The 20,104-nt window shown below is 47.7% G+C and overlaps 1 protein-coding gene across 1 annotated transcript in view; it reads left to right on the top strand.

Moving 5' to 3' along the window:
- The first annotated feature begins 5,676 nt into the window (after window positions 1-5,676).
- Window positions 5,677-20,104, top strand: part of SLC13A4 (solute carrier family 13 member 4) — a 41,758-nt gene continuing 27,330 nt past the window's right edge. Inside the window, exons 1-2 of the mRNA XM_086395424.1 lie at window positions 5,677-6,133; window positions 12,132-12,260. Coding sequence (XP_086251550.1) covers window positions 5,819-6,133; window positions 12,132-12,260 — 444 coding nt within the window. The 5' untranslated portion in view covers window positions 5,677-5,818. The remainder of the gene's footprint in view (window positions 6,134-12,131; window positions 12,261-20,104) is intronic.

The following is a 20,104-nucleotide window of genomic DNA, read 5'->3' on the forward strand; positions in this document are numbered from 1 at the left end:
ATATTTTAAACTATACATATGAAATGCCTTACATTTTTATTTAGTATCTTGGAGACATCCTAGAGTAGGAGTTAGATAAGATCTAAGATCCCTTTACTTCTAAAATTTCCACCGTCATTTAACTATGAAATGTTACGGGGGGACACCTGCACCTGCATTGTCCAGTCTGCTGGACTGCTTGTATCAACCCTGAAAGTTCCCAGGCTTTGTTAACTCTGAATCTGGTATATTTCTGCAGCCTTCCTCAGAGTCAGGCTGTAAGAGTGCACTTTCCTCTGCTACCAACATAACTTGACCTTTGCAATTTGTTCTTTCTAACTGGCCATGGCCTGAAAGATAAGATTGCAAGTCTTTTTAGCATTCTATGTTAAAGAAGAGTTAATCCAAGAAGGTCCCTGCCAGGAGTAAATCACCTCAATTCTAATTAAGATTCCTCACCAGCTCAGAGATGTTTCCAGCTTCTCCAAGGTTTACGACTGGGTTCAAGAGGCTAAAATTGCAAGAAGCCTAATCTTTGAATAAGCGAGGACTCACTGAGCTAAATCTGATTCTGAAATGGGTTTTTAACAATTGTTGTTTAGTGATGATGAAAGCTGGTCTCGACTTCTTTAAAATCTTTGAATAAGGGAGCCTACCTAGCAGTACAAGCTGCAGGATCTTTTGAAGAAATATCAGGATGAAGAAATATGTATTTATCATCAAAGAAAAGTCTCATTTTGCATCCTCACTCTCAGGCTCAGAAGACTAACCAGCCAGTCTCTCGTTCTCATTCCCCAGTTATACATTTTGTACACCCCCCAGATACAGATTCTGATATATACCTTTCCATTCAATTTCTTTCTAAGATCACATGTTCTCTTTGACATCATCACTCCACTTGTCTCTTTGTGGTCATCGGTGTCTCTGCTGCTCTGTCTTTGGGTCCGATTCTGATATCCCTATATCCATTCCTCAAGGCACGTCTTGATTTCTTCTGGCTAACCTCTCACTGTCTCTGCCTGGCTCTCTCTGATGCTCACTGTCTCCTTCAGGGATTGCTGCTAAGTCTGCTAAGTCACTACAGTCGTGTCCAACTCTGTGACTCCATAGACGGAAGCCCACCAGGCTCCCCTGTCCCTGGGATTCTCCAGGCAAGAACACTGGAGTGGGTTGCCATTTCCTTCTCCAATGCATGAAAGTGAAGTCGTTCAGTTGTGTCTGACTCTTAGCAACCCCACGGACTGCAGCCTACCAGGCTCCTCTGTCCATGGGATTTTCCAGGCAAGAGTACTGGAGTGGGGTGCCATTGCCTTCTCCACCTTCAGGGATTGCTGTCTGATTAAAACAAAGGCAAAACAAAGGTACAGACAAGTTAGGCATTGCCCAAAACTTAGATTAGCCTCACAGCCTACCTTCAGCGTTGGGGCTTTGCCTGCATGAGGGTTGGGGAGGGGGTCAGCTGAGGCCTCAGTCCCTGGACACTGCGTACTAATCTGACAGTCAGTCCTGCATCTGCTCTGGGGCTCCATGCCTATGAGAACGGATCTAAGAGCTTTCCTCTAGTCACCAAGCAGAAAGGCCCACACTTGGTGCCCTGAGCACCATGTGAGGACACACAGCTGCTCCCAAGGGCAGGAGATCCCTGAATAGGAGAGGGTTGTTCTCAGGACTGGTGATAGCAGTGGCAGTTCATTCATTCACCCTGCCACAAATAAATTAAAGGCACTTTTGTACTGATAAATCGGGTCCAAACTTATGTGGCAGTCAACTGAAAAAAAAAAAAAAGGAACAAGAAGGACACAACCTTTTTAAAGACAAATGAAATTTTCATTTTTGTTACTAGATGTGTGCGTGTTCAGTCATTTCAGTCGTGTCTGACTCTTTGCGACCCTATAGACAGTAACCCTGCAGGCTCCTCTGTCCACGGGATTATCCAGGCAAGAATACTGAAGTGGGTTGCCATGCCTTCTTTCAGGGGATCTTCCCAACCCAAGGATCAAACCCACATCTCCTGCAGCTCCTGCATTTCAGGTGGATGCTTTACCACTGAGCCACCAGTGAAGCCAGTTATAGTAGACATTGAAACACTATTTTAGTCTTAATACAAATTGTTTACCCACAAAGAGTTTTACAGCAATGACTTCATTCATAAACAAAATCAAATATTCTTCTCAACACCACCACCCCAAATCGTGACTCTTTGCCTGGAGAGCAGTAAAGGAGTAGCCTGGACAGCAGTGGACTCTCCCATTTTGTCTCATGAATGCCACACTACACACTACAGTCACAACCAGACACATTTGTCATATTCACTCAAAGAATAATTCCGAGTGTGACATCAGTGGAAACTTGCCTGGACTCAATGGAACCCTTCTGCCATTTCTAGATGCTGGGTAATTGCAGCATCTAAAAATCTTGGAAGTTTCTTCTATAGTTGGCATTCTCATGGCTACCTCTGGTGTCCTCCCTCAAGGACACTGAAAAACATCTATAGGCTGAAACTTCCATTGCTGTGTCCTCTCACCTGGAATCTAACTAAAGGAGAATCACATAAGTAGTGAATCAGAAGATATTTCAGGGGCATGCGCAGGGCATGCATGCATGCATGTTAAGTCTCTTCAGTTGTGTCTGACTCTTTGAGACTTCATGGACTGCAGCCCACCAGGCTCCTCTCCAGGCAAGAATACTGGAGTGGGTTGCCATGCCCTCCTCCAGGAGATCTTCTGGACCCAGGGATCGAATCCGCGTCTCTTGTGTCTCCTGCATTGGCAGGCAAATTCTTTACCGTTAGTGCCACCTGGGAAGCAGGGCACGGATCTAAAATTAAATGCTTGTAAAATGGTGCTCCTTACTTCCCTAACCCATTTTAATGTCTTTCTTTTTTTTTTTTTTATTGTGGTTATAAAACATGTCATATGAAATTTACCATTCGAACCGAACCATTTCTAGGAATACAGTACAGAACATTTAGCTACATGCACACTGCTGTGTGAAAGATCTCTAGGACTTATTCATGTTGCAAAAACAATACCTATGAAACAACATTCCACTTTTCCCTCTCCTCCTGGCCCCTGGTAACTACCATTCAACTTTCTAATTGTTAGACTACTTTTGATGCCTCATATTAATGGAATTTGTCTTATATTTCTGAAGCAATGTGTAAAATTTCCTTAAGAAAATGTTTTGTCTGAAAAAATGGAAAGAGTCCTGAAGGTGAACTACTGATATGACTGTGTCACATAATTTTATTTAACAAATATTCACTTGCTCCTGCTGCTGCTGCTAAGTCGCTTCAGTCGTGTCTGACTCCGTGCGACCCCATAGATGGCAGCCCACCAGGCTCCTCCGTCCATGGGATTTTCCAGGCAAGAGTACTGGAGTGGGTTGTCACTGCTTTCTCCGAATATTCACTTATGTTGTAATAAAATTCTCCAGGCAAGAGTACTGGAGTGGGTTGTCACTGCTTTCTCCGAATATTCACTTATGTTGTAATAAAATTCTCCAGGCAAAAACACTGGAGTGGGTTGCCATTTCCTTCTGCAATGCATGAAAGGAAAAGTGAAAGTGAAGTTGTTCAGTCATGTCTGACTCTTAGAGACCCCATCGACTGCAGCCTACCAGGCTCCTCCGTCCATGGGATTTTCCAGGCAAGAGTACTGGAGTGGGTTGTCACTGCTTTCTCCGAATATTCACTTATGTTGTAATAAAAATGTCATGATCGAGTTTCCAGGCTCAGTGGAATCCTTGTTATCTCAGATTATCTCACCAAAGAATTTGAAGTGGCTCACGGGTTTAGCATTGAATGTTGACTTCCACAGCTGTCTGCATCCACTCTCTTTAATGTTTGCCACCAAAACATCACACACATGTCACTGTTCTTCCTGAGTTTCAAAATCATCACAAAAAATGAGGCTTGAATGTAGTAAATATGACAGTCAGTCTTTAATAAGCACTTAAAGAGATGAGTCATAGTAGCTCATCCTCCAATGGCAAGACAATTTCAAACCAGGTCACCCACAGCTGCTCCTGCTTTAAGGGTCAAGAAGAACTGGTTTTCAAGACTCACCTTTCCAGATTCACTTCACCTTTAGCCTGGGGAGTGTTTTCAACTGGCATAGCTGCAGACCTTAGAATGCCATTTTTGGGTTCTGTGAATTCAAGAACATGAATTTCATAACCCTTGACTTCCCCACAGCACCTCTCAGATCAAGGCAATGCTGCCAAAGACCACCAATTATAAAAGTGTGGGTGCTTTCTCTCTCTCTTTCTTCCTTGCCCCATATCCACATGACCTTTCTGAGAAAAGAGAAACGCTTCTCTTCTTCTATAAGCAGCAGAAAGAGTCCAAAGTCTGCAAAGGCCCTATTCTTGAACCCATCCATTTTTTTCTGCCCTCCCACCTCCTCCTTGCACACCAGTCAAAGGAAGCCTTCGGCTTCTATTTTGGTAAAGAGCCTCAGAGAGAAGCATTTGAACACCTTCTCCAGCCAGGACCATGGACGTCCTCCAAATGCCTCTGAAATAAAATTGGTGTCTAGACTTTTCCAGAGAGGCAGTACCCTTCCCACTCTCCCTAAAAGGTCTGTGGTCTTTCTGAGAGGCTAACGTCCTCTGCTGACTTTGATGCTTTGTATTAACCTGGGCACTGAAGTAAATGGTCTTTGCCACCAGGGAAGTCTGAAAGACTTAATGTTGTACAGTGGTGGTGGTGGGTGGTTTAGTTGTTAAACTGTGTCAGACTCTTTGCGACCTCGTGGACTAGCCGGCCAGGCTCCTCCTGGAATTCTCCAGGCAAGAATACTGCAGTGGGTTGCTATGCCCTCCTCCAGGGGATCTTCCCAGCCCAGGGATCAAACTCGCGTTTCCTGCATCTTCTCCGTTTCAGGCACATTCTTTACCACTGAGCCACCAGAGAAGCCTCTTGATGTTGTATCCTCTGGGGCAAATGTCTCCAGGGTTGATGTTTCATTTTCTCCCTGCTACCAGACATATCTTCCTGAGGACTAGGTCAGCAAGTGGCCCTCAAAGAGAAAGCTCAGTGTCTTATGCTTTGGATCGTTAAAGCAGTGTGTTGGGAGGTGGGATTATGTTTACCGTGATGGTCATCACTCCGGCCCCTAGGATGTTTGAGGAACAAAAATAAGCTTTGCAAGTTTCTTGGGTTCTGCGGAATCAGCAGGCCCCTGCTGGGACCAATCCCGAACCACCTTTGGAAGAGATACTGACTCATTCTTTCCAACGTGCTGATTGGCTGCGATGAATGGGCGTGGCTACCGCCTCTGTCCCGCTTCCCATAGGTGAAGGAGTGTTAAGGTGGGCCTCTAGCAGGATTTTGTCCCGTGACGGAAAAAGGAATGTCTTGGGGACTTTTTTTTTTTCCTGCTCTGGAGGCCCAGGCTCAAGGCAAATTTATAATGGGAAACCAATTAGAAGGAAAGAAGTCTGAACAGAGTTAAGGTGCCAGGTCCTGGGAGAAGAGACCAGCATGCTCTGCTGACAACCCTGGGGGTTTGTTTTAAGGGAAGGGGGGCGGGGACGACTAGACTTTTTAAGGGAAGGGGGCACAGCCGGCTCAGGTAGAAAGTGAAGATGGTACTGCCCAAAGCAGGCCATCAGTGAGAAGAATGATGGAGGGCGCCACAGACTCTTGGCATCTTTTATTTTTTCGAAGCTTTTAAATGACTTCGAGGCCAGACAGCTGCAGCAGAGGTGTACTCTTGATCGATTAAGGGGGCTTTTGCTAAGCTGTAGAATAAAGTGACTCCATTACTGATCTAGCAAAGGGAGCGAGCCACTATGGTCCCGTGGGTCATGCTTTCCTGCTTCCTTTTTGCTGGGCATGAGGCTATGCTCACCAATCCCACCTAAAACCGGAGGCGAGGAGCCCGGCTTTTGGTGTAGACAGGGGCTCTACCTGCCTTCCTGTTCTGCCCATAAAACGAAAGAGGACTCTTGGAAGCCGAGGAAGGTTGGAGAAGTCTTTCTGGACGGAGGCGAGCGTCGCCAAGCAGCACAGCACTTGGCTGGCGCGGGCTCCGAGGGGCGGAGGTCCAGGATGGGCTTGCTGAAGGGACTTCTCGGAGCCAGGAAGCTGCTGCTCGTCATCCTCGTGCCGCTCCTGCTGCTGCCCCTGCCCATGCTCCACCCCAGCAGTGTGAGTACCGGCCCGTCCCCTCCGGGGGCCAGTGGGTCAGCTGGGAGGTCAGAGGGGAGGTCGCTGGAGGGAAGAGGGGCGCTCAGTGCAGAGTTCAGCATGCTCTTCTGTCGGTGTCAAGAAGTGGAAATGCTTTCCTGGAGGAGGCTCACATGCTTTCTGCCCCAAAACTGCCATTTTCAATCCCCAGTTCCCCCAATCTTATGGCCCCCAACCGGGAGTGAGATAAGAAGAGGGGGTGGGTCATTGGCTGAAGTGGCCCGTCAGTGGGCTAGGTGAACACCGATAAGGATGCTCTGGACAGCGGTGTTTGCCAGGAGTCAACATGTGACCATGGCATGAGAGAGCAACTGGACATGCAGGAAGATCTCCCCATAGAGGAGGGGGCAGGGAGGGAGGGGATTGTGGACCCCAGCCTGGGGTGTGCTGGGGAGCAGTCCCCAGCCGGGCTCTTGTCCATCGAGCCAGGGTCCTTGGGTGACCCACAGTGGGCTCTAATAACCACGATTGGAAACTTAATAAGTTCCTCCTGAACTTTAAGTTGAAAGTGGAACTTGGCTGCCTGCCCTGGCCCCATGCATATGGCCCTTTGATTATCTGTATCCTCTCTGTTTCCTTCTCTGAGCGGTGGAAGGAGAGACAACAAATGACTTGATTTAGAAAAAAAAAAAAAGAGTAAGAGCCCGCAGCTCTAGACAGTGACTGAATTTTTTTGTCCAGGTTGGTGTGAGCCGAAGACCCAGAGCTTCCCTTTCTTTCTTTCCTCTGGCTCCTTTTCTCCTCCTCCCCCGCCTCTCCTCCCCATCCCTCCTCCTGCGTCCCTCCTCCTCTCCCTCCTTGTGTTCCCTCTCTTCCTCCTTGGCCTTCTCCTCCTCCCAGTGTCTTTACCCCTTTCCCCAGCTGGCACTACCCTTGAGACTTTAGGAAAAATAAGCCAAGAAAGGTTAATCATGTTTGTGGGAGGGGAAGGGCTGTCTTTCCATTCAGCTCCCTGAGTAACTTAGTAACCAAAAGTAATTATAAAGTTAGAGGGGATTAGGACTGTTTCTTAAAAACAAACTGGTTTAAATCTTCAGTAGAACAAATACCTCAGAGTGCCAGGGAGCCGCTGATGAAAGCCGGGCTGGGATTAGCAGACAGTGATTGGTGCTGACAGTTTTCCTGGCTGACATACTAGTCTGCTTTTGGCTTTGTCCCCAATAGGGTGATTTTCATTTCTGTCCATATTGTTGTTTTGTTTTACTCAATGTCAGATGGATTTAGGGAATGCCAGCCAAGTGGCACCCACTCTTCTCCATGGCAGCATCAGGCACCCCCATCCCCCACCCCACAATTTTCCTAAGTCAGCTCTGTCTCTGGGGACCATGACTGCAGAGCGGTGTTGCCATTTCATTCTGGGAGCCTGTCTTTGAGCTTCTCGGTTAACAATGCCTAGTGAGAAGAACCCATGAGAAGAAAAAGAACAGAAAAACAAATCATTGAAGAAGGCAAAATCATCCATAAATTTTGACAGAAGAGGGATGTTGTGGGGGGAGAAAAGAGAAGAGAAAAGGAAGGAAAGGTGAGCCTCTGCTCTGTTGGGGTCTATACATAATTTTTGAATAGGTTTTTAAAGATGGACTCACTAAGATCAAGAGGCACTTGATTTAAGCCCTTCACTGACTTATCGCCTTCTGTCCAACTGAGTTTCACCTTAGGGTAGGGACAGCCACACTGGTGACATTTGGTGGGGGGTGGAGGGGAGGGGAGAGAAAATTCTCTGTCACAAGGGAAGGACCATGCTGGGTACTGTAGGATGTTCAGCAGCATTCCTGGTCGCTGCCTGGTAGGTGCCAGTGCAGCCCCTGCCATTGTGATGGCCAGAGATGCTTCCAGATGCTTACAACATCCCCTGGGGGCCAAAATCACCCCCAGATGAGAATCAGTACCTTCAGAAAATGGGCTTCCCTGGTGGTCCATTGGTGAAGAATCCACCTGCCAACGCAGGAGACACGAGTTCGGTCTCTGGTCCAGGAAGATCCGTTGGAGAAGGGAATGGCAACCCACTCCAGTATTGTTGCCTGGACAGAGGAGACTGGTGGGCTGTAGTCCATGGGGTCGCAAAGAGTCAGATACAACTAAGGGGTTAAATAACAGCAGAGCTTCCCAGTCTGTGATAACGGGGTTGGGAAGGTAGATGATTCGAACCCCCTACAACCTTTGGGACCGCCAGGTGGAACCTGGGTGGACCAAGCCCTCAGAGGTGAATGCAGCCTGCTTGCCACTCTCCCCTGCGTGGCCCACAGCGGCGATTCCTCCGTGGGTCACAGTGTCGGTAAGACGCTACTTCTCTCTGCAAGGAGGAGGCACATCACAGAGGATGCGGTCACAGCACCCACAGCTGGCACAGGCCACCGCAGAGACTGGCTCCCGTCACTTCAGCCCCCTTGCCTCACACTTACATTCTGATATTTAATCCTTGAGATTCCTAAACGGCCTTGTTTTCTCTGGACTGGAGCTGAGAGGAGTGACCTAGGCAGAAGGTCCTGGCCTGTAGTTCTCATGGTCCTTCAAGGGACAAGCCACAGCTACATTTTGGGAAGGATTAGAAGGACCTCCCAATTTTTCTTGCCCAGCTCCCTAGAGCCAGAGGCCCAGACTTGGACCCCTGTATGACAGAAGAGGAAGTGGAGGCCGGGGCAGGGGTGCATCCATAGCTAAGCCCAGCTTCAGCGTCCCAGTGGGATAAAAGTTATACCCAACTCCGAGACTAAATTCTCAAAAGCCCTTGCAATCATTTATGACACCAAATAACCAGACCTCAAGCTCCTTCCAGTGGGGTTTCATCGAGGTGGTCGAACTGTGGGGAAAGCAGCAGATGCAAGCACCAGTTGGCAGCAGAGTCAGGAAGCATCTGCTGTGGGGAGACCCACTTTTGAACTCACTCCCATGTTTGTAAACAGGAGCCAAGAAGAACTGACAACAGGGCTGGGGGCTTCCAGAACATTTTCTTCAGCAGATAAGAGAGACCTGCTAGCCAGCAGAAGAGCCCAGTTCAGTTCACCCAACACGGACTAAGTAACCTGCTGGACCCCGGGGCCAGATGCAGGGAACCAGAATACAGAGTGTTCTGGGTTATCGCATATAAGCTTCTTGCTGAATTTGAAATGGTTGAGAAGAAGCAAAAGGAAATTTATGTGAATTCCATGAATGAACTGAGTGTGAAATGGAAAGGTTATCTGAAGGTGGTCCCTTACCCATTCTTCTAATGAAAGTTAGAAAACTCTAAGGAAAGTTCAGATAAAAATGATGGTGGGAGGGCTTCCCAGGTGGCACTAGTGGTAAAGAACCCGCCTGCCAAAGCAGGAGACATGGGTTCAATCCCTGGGTCCGGAAGATCCCCTGGAGGAGGATGTGGCAACTCCAGTATTCTTGCCTGGAGAATCCCATGGATGGAGGAGCCTGGTGGGCTACAGTCCATAGGGTCACAAAGAGTTGAACACAATTGAGTGACTGAGTGCAAAAAGAGAAAATGCTTGTGAATATGAATATAAAAATACATAGAAAATAAAAACAAAAAGCTATTTTAAAAAATTGATGGCAGGAGAAACTTCCCTCGTGGTCCAGTGGTTAAGACTTCTTGATTCCAATGCAGGGGGCACATGTTTGATCTCTGGTTGGGGAAGTAAGATCCCACGTGCCGTGTGACACAGTTAAAAAAAAAAACGATGGTAGTTTATCCTGTTCTTAATACTGCTGAATGAAGGTGGCTTGGTCACTTCCTCCAGTAACCTGTTCTAATTCCTAACCGTAGTTACAATCAAAAAGTTTACCTTGGCTTATCTAAATTCTCCTAATTCAAACCAAAATGCTTGGTAGAAGGAAATAGCACTCTTGCGTGCTCTCTCTCTCTGTGCCGCCCTCCCTACCCCTGCTTCATTCCTGGACCTGTAATGATGAAGCCATAAGGACTGAAGTTTCTTCAGAAGGAATAAGGGCTTCTCAGAGAGAGAAAGACATTCTATTTCCTTTTCATCAACTAGAACCAACACCTGCCATTCCGTTTCTTTCCCAGAAAGGAAACGGGAATGAGTGAGCTCAGGTGGGCTGAAGAATTTTGAACCCCTTTAGGTATTTTTATTTCTGCAATAAAGGGAGCATGTCTCTAAGTTGCATTCTTTTTCAAAGGGAGCCTTTCCTTCCCCCACCCCCGCCAGTATTAGTTCTGTTGTCTTATCAGCACTTCCAAAAGTTTTAACTTCTCTCTGATCTTCTGGCCCCAGAGGAAACCTCAGTGGGAGCCCCAGTCAACAATTGCTGGGCCCAGTTCCCATTTCTCAAACCCCAGCCCTCTAATCCATGCATATCAGGAGGGAGCAAGGTCCCATCCAGCCAGGCTGGATTAATCTCCCCTGACGCCCCTCACTGATCACAGCGACCTTTTGTAACTTTTGTGTCAGAGTCTGAGGACACTTGTTCTGAACCCAAGGGAGAGATAAACAGAACAAGGTTTATCAGGTTCCTTGATCGCCAGCCAGCCTCAGGGGAGGTCAGACCTAAGCCCAGATGGTTTAGAACTAGGTATAAACAGAGGAATCCACAGCCAGCTTGAATCTTCTACTCAGGGCCCTCCAGAGTCCATGGTTAAGGCCTTTAGACAGAAACCTTTCCCACCACCATTAATCAGCACCATTCCTGGTAACCAGACTCACTGGAGCTCTAATTTTTTTATAAAAATATTATACTTTATTATTATTATTCTGTGCACCCCAAGGCTGTTCAAATAACAAAGCGGGTGGGCTGGGAAAAACCCTGGTAAATTTCCAGGCCCTCCTTTCCAGGCAGAGAGCAGTCCCATTCCCTTTGTCAGAAGGATGTTTCCATGTGTATCAGGCAAGCAGAATAAAGTCCCAGACTGGTTAGGGCACTGGTTCTCAACAAGGACAATTGCCCCCTTCTCCCACTGCCAAGGGACATCTGGAATGTCTAGAGACATCTTTAGGTTTCCCGGGTGGCTCAGCAGCAAAGACTCCACCTGCAATGCAGGAGATGCAGGTTCAATCGTGGGTCAGGAAGATCCCCTGGAAGAGGGCATGGCAACCCACTCCAGTGTTCTTGCCTGGAGAATCCCATGGACATAGGAGCCTGGTGTGCTACTGAGCACACACACACATTTTTGGTTGTCACAACTGCGGAGGTACTGCTGACATCTGGTGGGTGGAGGCCAAGGATGCTGCTAAATGGTTTACGAGGCACAGGACAGTTCCCCACCCCCACCCTCGCCCCCCCAGCCAGGAGTGATCCCGCTTCACATGGCCCAGTTTCAGAATTCACACGTGAACCAGTTACACAAATCGATCTTTGCCTTCAGCCACCCCAAGAACTTCTAGCATCGGATCAACTTGACACCAAAACATTCCGTATGAACTCCTTTATGATATACCTTTATGATATACGATCTTGGATCTGGACACTGCAGTTAATTTCTGTCCCTACCTGCTCAGTTTCAGGGACCAGTAGAGCCGTGATAGCATGACTGTCCAGTGGCCTCCCTGTGGCAAACTCATGCAAACCACATGCCAGACATCAGTCTCCCCAAGGAGCAGCCATACCTTCACCCACCAAAATATGATGGCACATGCCCACCAAACTGCTGCCCTGGTGGCTCATTGGTAAAGAATCCACCTGACTGTGCGGGAGATGCGGGTTCAATCCCTGAGTCGGAAAGATCCTCTGGAGAAAAAAATGGCAACCTACTCCAGTATTCTTGCCTGGGAAATCTCATGAACAGAGGGGGCTGGCGGGCTACGGTCCATGGGGTCACAAAGAATCGGACGTGACTTAGTGACTGAACAACAACCCAGCAAACTCCTCTGCCACGTCTAGCTTTGTCCCCACCCCCAGGGCTGTGTGCCAGCGCCCGTGGTGACGTCTGTGTGACTGCTGCCTTTGCCCTGGCTCTCTTTTGGATTCTCGGTGGCAATGCTGTCTCTAACCACCCACTTTCCTCCCTTTCCAGGAGGCCTCATGTGCTTATGTGTTGATCGTGACCGCCGTGTACTGGGTGTCCGAGGCAGTGCCTCTTGGAGCTGCAGCCCTGGTGCCTGCCTTCCTCTACCCGTTCTTCGGAGTCCTGCGATCCAGCGAGGTTAGACCACTGGTGGCCCCTGCCTGGTCCCTGCCGGGCCAGTGAGAGAGGGCTGGAGGTGAAGGGAGACTCACAGAGCGTTGACGAGGGGCTTCTCTCACCCTCTGGACCAGCCCATTAGCACTAAGCCTTTGCACCCGCTGTTCTGGACCCCGTGCTCCTTTCCTTCAACCCATGACCTGCACCTCCCTCGAACTGCCGCTTTCAGGAAGCCTTTTGGATCCAAATGCTCCTTCAACCCGAGAACCTTTAAGAACCGTGTGATTAGCACATTCAGCCAGATTGCTCCCCATTCCTTTCTCTGTCTTTCGATTGTCCCTTTAGACTCTAAACACTCAAAAGAGGAGTCAGGTCTTGGGTCTTTGGAATCTCATGATAAAGTTGAGCCTCTGTGGAGCAGGGGCTCAATAAATGCTTACCGACAGAGAAACTTACCGTGTTTCCCTGAGGCCTGACAATGTCTTCATTCACTTCCTCTAAAAAACATGTCTCCCCCTTCTCCCCCAACTCAGGATTACCGCATATTCTTTCCTTGACTGCTGTCTACCTAGACTCTGCCCTCTGTTCACTCTCTCTGGCATTCTGACAGAAATTGTCAACAGGAAGCCCTGAGTGGTGCCAAATTTGAGGGCAAACAGTTAAGCCTCCCACAAATAGGAGAGAAGAATATCACAGCCAGACACCAAGAGCAAGATGAAGAACGGTCCTCATTCATTAACACCTGGTTCCATTTGGACTATCTCGTTATAGCACCTGGTCCCTTCTTAGGGTTTCTGAAGAAGGCTGAATGTAGAGGTTAGTTAAGGACAGAGGCTCAGAAGAAAAGAGGAAAGGGACCTATTGTTTGAATGCCCGCTAAGACTCAGGCACAACCCCAGAAGTACTATATTAGTTAATACTCCCAAGAGCTCTACCAGGTAGACATTACTATTTCCATTCTACAGAATGAGGAAAGATGTTCAGAGTTAAGATCACATAGCAGGAAATAGCAGAATTGGATTCAAACGCATACCTATTAGATTTCAGTCTATGTACTTGCTTACTGTACCATCAGGAAAATACCCCATTATGACATAGCTGCATGGTGGGTTACTACTAAGAACTGTGTAACTCTTCACTTGTGTGATATGAGGAAGGAACAGTGAACCTGGGTCCATAGGATGCCTTAACCATGGATAACAACTTTTTGTGAAAGTTCAAAGATAAAATTAGGCCCCCCTCTAATTGCAGTTAGTCACATCCTGTAGGAGACCTGGGTTCAATCCCTGGGTCAGGAAGATCCCCTGGAGAAGGGACTGGCAACCCACTCCAGTATTCTTGCCTAAAAAATCCCATGGACAGAGGAGCCTGGCGGGCTACATTACATGGGGTCACGAAGAGTCAGACACAACAGAGCGATGAACTAATTGCTGTGAAGTCACTCAGTCGTGTCTGACCTTCATGACCCCATGGACTGTAGCCCACCAGGCTCTTCTGTCCATGGGATTCTCCAGGCAAGAATACTGGAATGGGTTGCCATTTCCTTCTCCAGGGGATCTTCCCAGCCCAGGGATCGAACCCAGGTCTCCCACATTGCAGGCAGAGGCTTTAACCTCTGAGCCACCAGGGAAGCCCCAACTAATTGCTGTACCTGACTACAAATTAACATGTCCTTCTACTGGATGGACTCAACTGGCCAGTTTTTGTTTGGCTTTTTTTGGTTTGCAACATTTTGGTTTAGAGGTGGTTAGTACCTGGAAAATCCCATGGACGGAGGAGCCTGGTGGGCTGCAGTACATGGGGTCGCTGAGGGTCGGACACGACTGAGCGACTTCACTTTCACTTTTCACTTTCATGCATTGGAGGAGGAAATGGCAACCCACTCCAGTATTCTTGCCTGGAGAATCCCAGGGACGGGGGAGCCTGGTGGGCTGCCATCTATGGGGTCGCACAGAGTCGGACACGACTGAAGTGACTTAGCAGCAGCAGCAGCAGCACATTAGTTTGTTTGTTGGTTGGCATTTAGTAGTCGTAACAGCTTCAGACTCTCCAAAAAGGATACGATCCCCCAAACGCTCAGCAGTGCTTTTATTCCTGAACTGGGTCTAACACCAGTATCCTGGGACCCACATAAAACTCGCCTGGGACCTGAAGCACTAGCCAGTCTCTCCAATTGTCCCCCTTCCTTTGTGGAAAGAGAACAGGTAGCTCAGGTCTGTATGCATGCCTAAAAGAACAAGCATCAGTATTACTTTCCTTAAGAGAAAAGTATGAACTTGTCTGGCAGGTTTCTCTTCAAAATTGTGACAGCAAAAGCCAATGAGTCAAAAAAAAAAAAAAAAAAAGCCAATGAATCAGAAGGTGAAAATAGAGAGCAGAGAAAAAAAGTTATAGAAAGAATTGAAATTTAAGTAACATTTTAAAAGTGAGCTAACTATTCATTAAAAAACTAATATCTTTTTATTTCACTACAGGCAGCCCAAAAGCCAACAGCATGCTTCAACCTTAAAGTAGATGATGTCTTTACTTCTCCAAGGGCTTCCTGCAGCAGGATCCTACAGACTGGTGGGCCAAGCAGCCCCTCCACACACTAGGGATGTTGCTAGGCAACAGTTCATCCTAGGGTCTGCCCATCTTACCGGAAGGAAGGCTCAACCCATGAGGAGTCTAGGGAGGCAGTTGTTTTCAAAGGCAACGGCACTTTGTAAGGAGAAAAAGAAGACTGTCTGGGGAGAGATTAGGTGTTGTTATTGCTGGAGCTGGAGGTGGAAAACACTGGAAGAGCCAGGGAGCCAGTTTTATCATTTGAGGTGAAAAATTCTACCCCATTGGCCTGATAAAGTGGCTTTGGTTGGTGATGATATTTAACAGCTGGGCTCCAGGGTGCAATTTAGACCAAATATAATCTGTTTAGCTAGTCTTTTAAACTCGGATTAAAGGAAATGCCAATTGGGGAGAGGACATGGGTGACAGCCCTGTGTGAGCCTGTTGACTTTGCAGACAGAGAACATATCTATTCTTCAGCCATTGACTTATCTCCTATACCAGCATATGCTTTAGCTTTCTGGGAAAAATGAGGTGGGGGTCTACAGGAACCCCCTTCTTCAGATACAGCATGCATTTGTCACTCCCTAAACCCACCTGTGCTTTCCCAGCCCCTTGCCAGACTCAGGCCACTCTCTTCCACCTTGGAAAGTTCTCTCAAATCCTTTAAGCTTTTAAAATCCTAGGCAGTTACCCTGTTGCATGAAGCCTTTCCAAAAACTTCCCAACACTAAATGTGTTGGTCCCTTCCTTTGGACCGCCCCGATATCTTTGTCCTTTGATTTGTTTAGTTGGAGTATAATTGCTTTACAAAGTTGTGTTAGTTTCTGCTGTACAACAACAGCAAAGGACGCAAATAACAACACACACACACACATATACATATATATATATATATCTCCTCTCCCCCTTGAACCTCCCTCCCACCCCTCCAGGTCGTCACAGGGCACCGCGCTAGTCCCTGTGGTTTGCGGTAGCTTCCCACTGGCTATCTCCTTTACACATGGCAGTGTATATATGTTAATGCTACACTCTCGTCCCTCACTGTGTCCAAATGTCCGTTCTCTACATGTGTCTCTATTCCTGCCCTGCAAATAGGTTCATCTGTGCTATCTGTCCCTTAAATGGTACAGGAGAACATCAGATTAAAACCTTGCTGTAGACGTATGGTCTCTCCACCCAGCTGCACACCTTCTGTCCTCTCTCCACCCAGCTTCACCCCTTCTAGGATTTACAATGTCTTTTACATCCAGTCCACTCTCACGCCAGCCTCAGTTAACGTTTCTCCACTGCGGTGTTCTTGATGGCGTGTGTCAGTAGTGTATTCTCCATGTGAAGGAAGGTGAGTGAATAGGATCAGTGTGACCCTGAATCTGTGGCTTCTGTCTCTCAGGTTATTCAGTCAACATTCAGAAAAATATTTTTTTCTGAGTGCTGTACTTACTGTGTGCACTGTGGGATGTTACAGATACCTTGCAGGTGACAAAACATGAAAAAGAAATCTATTTTTGCCCTCTTGAATCTCATAGCCAATGCTTTGGGTTTCCCACTGGGGCTGGATATGTGCATATAAGTGGCTAAATTTTACAGTGATGGATTGTCAGTCTGCCGGTTAAGAGGTCATTGTGCAAAGCTTAGATTGTCGTCTCTCAGCTGAACTCAGGTGCCGAAAAGAGATAGAAATGGCTCCTGACCTTGAGAAGTTTCTGTTCTAGTAGAGAGAAAGTATAAACCACATGGAGTAACACAGAAGACTCTATGCAGTATGCAGCTATTATTGGCATTGCAGAGGATTTACACAATTTCCTATGAGAGAATGTTCTAGATAAATGAAATTTACCCTATCAAGTGCCCAAAATGTATACTGACTGCTTTTTGATTGCGGGCTTTCCATAAAGCTTTACAATTTCCCTGGTCTTTTAAACAGAAGTTGCTGAACATAAATTAACTTTTTCTTTGGATCCTTCAGTATTTCCAGGGATAAAAATTTCTCAATCAGAGGAGCCCATGTGGGCCAGATAATAGCACAGTTGAGTAGCTTGAGTACTGGTTGAATAGCTGAACATAAAGGATCTTTCATAACATGTTGGCATGGTGCTGGAGAGAGAACACAAATGAAAATATGAAAGGCATGTTACTGGGATTGCAGATGACTCAAAGCTGGATGGACCAGCTAATGTACAGCGACAGAATCAATGCTGCCAGGAAGAGGCAATGGACTGGGACAGGCAAAACGAAGTGTAATAAGGATGAATGTCAGCAGTTTGTGTGAAAAAGACCCTTGGCTTTCAGCTGAGTACAGATTCGGTGTAAGCTTTCCATCCAAGGTGGCTGCCAAAATGCAGAGGTCCTTTACATGCAGTATCTCTTAATGGGCTTCCCTGGTGGCCCAGTCAGTAAAGAATCCACTTGCAATACAGGAGACCCTGGTTTGATCCCTGGGTCAGGAAGAACCATGGAAGAGGGAAATGGCAACCCACTTCAGTATTCTTGCCTGGGAAATCCTGTGGTCAGAGGAGCCTATCTTTTAATCCTCTATAAAGTGACTATTACGTTCGCTGTCCAGGGCAGTAAATTCTGGATAAGTTGCTCATTCAGAGGTGGGTACCTGAGATGTCTAAAATGTAGCTGAGTCATATGAGAAAGGAAGAGAGGCCTCGAGAAGGGCATGAACTGTGGCTTGTGCAGCTCAACACACCAAACTCAGAGGGGCCAAACCAGAACCAGAGGCAAAGCACCATAAGGAAGAGTCCCCTCTTTGGGAGGGAAGACTCTGAAATGGGGACCCCATGTGGTCCTGTTGTTCCTGTCCCTAGAAGCACAAGCTGGATGACTGAATCAGGGACATTAGAGGTAGACTCCATTCCTTGGGTGAGGGCCTGGGCTCTAAGGGCCCTTTGACTTTAGGATTCTATCAAGCATATAAGCACCAGCCACTGCTCCCCTTTGCTGGTGCCCAGAGCTCAGTTCTGTATTTCAGATTTGTTTTTAGGCGTGTTTTTGTTTGTTTTGCTTGCATTGTGACTCTCATTACTATCATCATATCTGCCTTGAAAGTCCTCTAAGCCCTTCTAATGTATTACAGTAGCCGGGAACAGTACCTGTGTCAATCAAGTGAGCTGAGAGTCACTGTTTATAGGAGAATGGCATAGAGGTGGGGCCCAGGGGTGCTCTGGGGAACTAAATGGCATGGTTTGAATACTGAGGCTTGGAAAGAGTCTCAGGGGTGCCCAGGGTCAGGAACTATTTCTGGTAGTGATTACACCTGCTATCTACCCACCAAACACATGTGCACACGCGTGCGCACTCACACACACACACCCTCTGCTGTCTCAGTGGCCTACACTGCAGGCCTCTAGCAACTCCCATTTAGATTCTAGCTCCTGCCAGGGCCAGAGAAGAGGCAAGGCAGCTCCAGCTGTAAAAACAAAACAGCCTCTACAGCCAAGTGGTGCTAGAGTCTGATATCCTGAAATCTGCTTCCCTATTGGCTTCTGATCTTTCTGACCCACTGATTCCTGACGGGTGCCCAGACCCTGACTGTTCGTTTAAATCTGGGGGCATTTCATATGCCACTCTCTACTCTGTCTTTCTGGCCTCTGCTTACTATAGAGGCTGACACCCTCGCCCCCTTGACCTTCCACCCTATGCCCTCCCCCCAACATATACAAGCCCGTGAGGATAAACTCAGCATCTGTGCCCAGCCACCTGCCTGAATCCAGGCTGCCCATCACCCACAGCCATGCAGATACCGCCCAGAGCTGAGCCCATGCCCAGGCCACAAGGGGGGCCCAAACCCAGGAACCTACAGATCTTGCAGCCCTTTGAGGCCAACCCAGTGTTTCCACAGGAAGAGCAGAAACTGGGGGCACCTGGTAAGTCAGCACTTCTAAGCTCTGCAGGAGTTGGACTGACTTCCGGCCAGGTCAGCACCCATCTGGGTCTCTCTGCTTTAACCTTCTCTACGGTAGGGTTTGCAAGGCATGTTTTTTTAAGCAACAAAACCTTTTTTTGAAACTAAATCTCAATATATGAAACTGATGGGAGAGGAAGTCCTACTCTGATTGGTCATGAGGGCTCAGAGCCCTGGCTGCCTGGGCCCTGCCCGCTGCAACAGCTTATGGACACCCCATTCCCTCAGCAGCCCCTGAGGTTTCAGGGGCAGCGAGTGGTTTGCAAACCTCTGTCCTCAGGGAATACAGACAGGTGGTTAGGAGGGTGTCTGAGCTTGCACAGACTTAACCAGTAGAATCAGCATTCCTGCCCCCAGGGAAGGGCAGAGAGGCAGCTACACTGGACATAGCTTCTTTGCCAGGGAGATGGTTGGGATGGTGTCGTGAAGTCTCCAGCTCTGACGGGCTTAGCTCAGTGCTGAGGGGGACCTGCCCAGGATCCCATCCTGGACTCACTGCAAATTGTTCAGATGAACCAAAAGAGCCTCAGTATAGGCATCTCCAGCGACCACCACCCATCTTCTGAGGGACTGCCACCTTCCCAGCACGTGACAAGGGTCACCACCAGCTGACCTCCAAGCAGAGCCTGGGTGTGTGCAGCCAACAGCAGGGTGCTGACCGGCCGCATTTCTGACAGTACCCGTGCAATGCCACCCATGTCCGTGTCAGGACACAGTCAGATCCACACATCTGGCCAGCCTCTGGCTGTCACTACCATGAGCAGGGACAGTGGAAACATGGCAAGGCTCAGGATCCAAGTTGGGAGCAAGGTAGATCTGAGTTTGAATCCAGTTGTGTCACTAACTAGTCTTGAGCAAATTGTGTGTTGGCTGAAATAAAAGTTGCAAGTTAAGTTTTATTTGGGTACCTTACTGAGGACTATGGCCTGGGAGACAGCCTGGGTTACTGAGGAACTGCTCCAAAGAGCTGAGGCAGGAGCCAGGAAATATATGAATTTATTTTTCTGGGAAAAAAACATGTAGTCAAACATCAGAAGACTACTGCTAATCACAACAGACATCTCCAGTTAATGATTTTAGTGTTTTTCTATTTATGAGAAGATATAAGAATCTGGAGCCATTGAAATGATTCCTTAGATATCCATCTTAACTATTTAGGGCCAATACCCAAAGTATAGAGGCTTCCTGTTTTTCTCCATCCTGCATTCCCCTCAGGGTGCATGACTGCAGGAGCTAAGGGCTTGATCCTTATAGAACTGGAATGGGCAACATTCTTTTCTTTCCCTGTAACCTCTCTAAACTGTAACCATTTTACTCACCTGGAAAATCAGAACGATAGAAGTACCTGCCTCATGGGGAGCTGTGAGGATGTTAAAAGCTTTCTGAGTGAGAAAGTGCCCATCAGAGT

The sequence above is a fragment of the Bos grunniens genome, chromosome 4 (genome assembly GCF_055505025.1).
Source record: "Bos grunniens cultivar Pamir isolate PY7600 chromosome 4, Bosgru_T2T1.0, whole genome shotgun sequence".
In the NCBI taxonomy this organism is placed as follows: domain Eukaryota; kingdom Metazoa; phylum Chordata; class Mammalia; order Artiodactyla; family Bovidae; genus Bos; species Bos grunniens.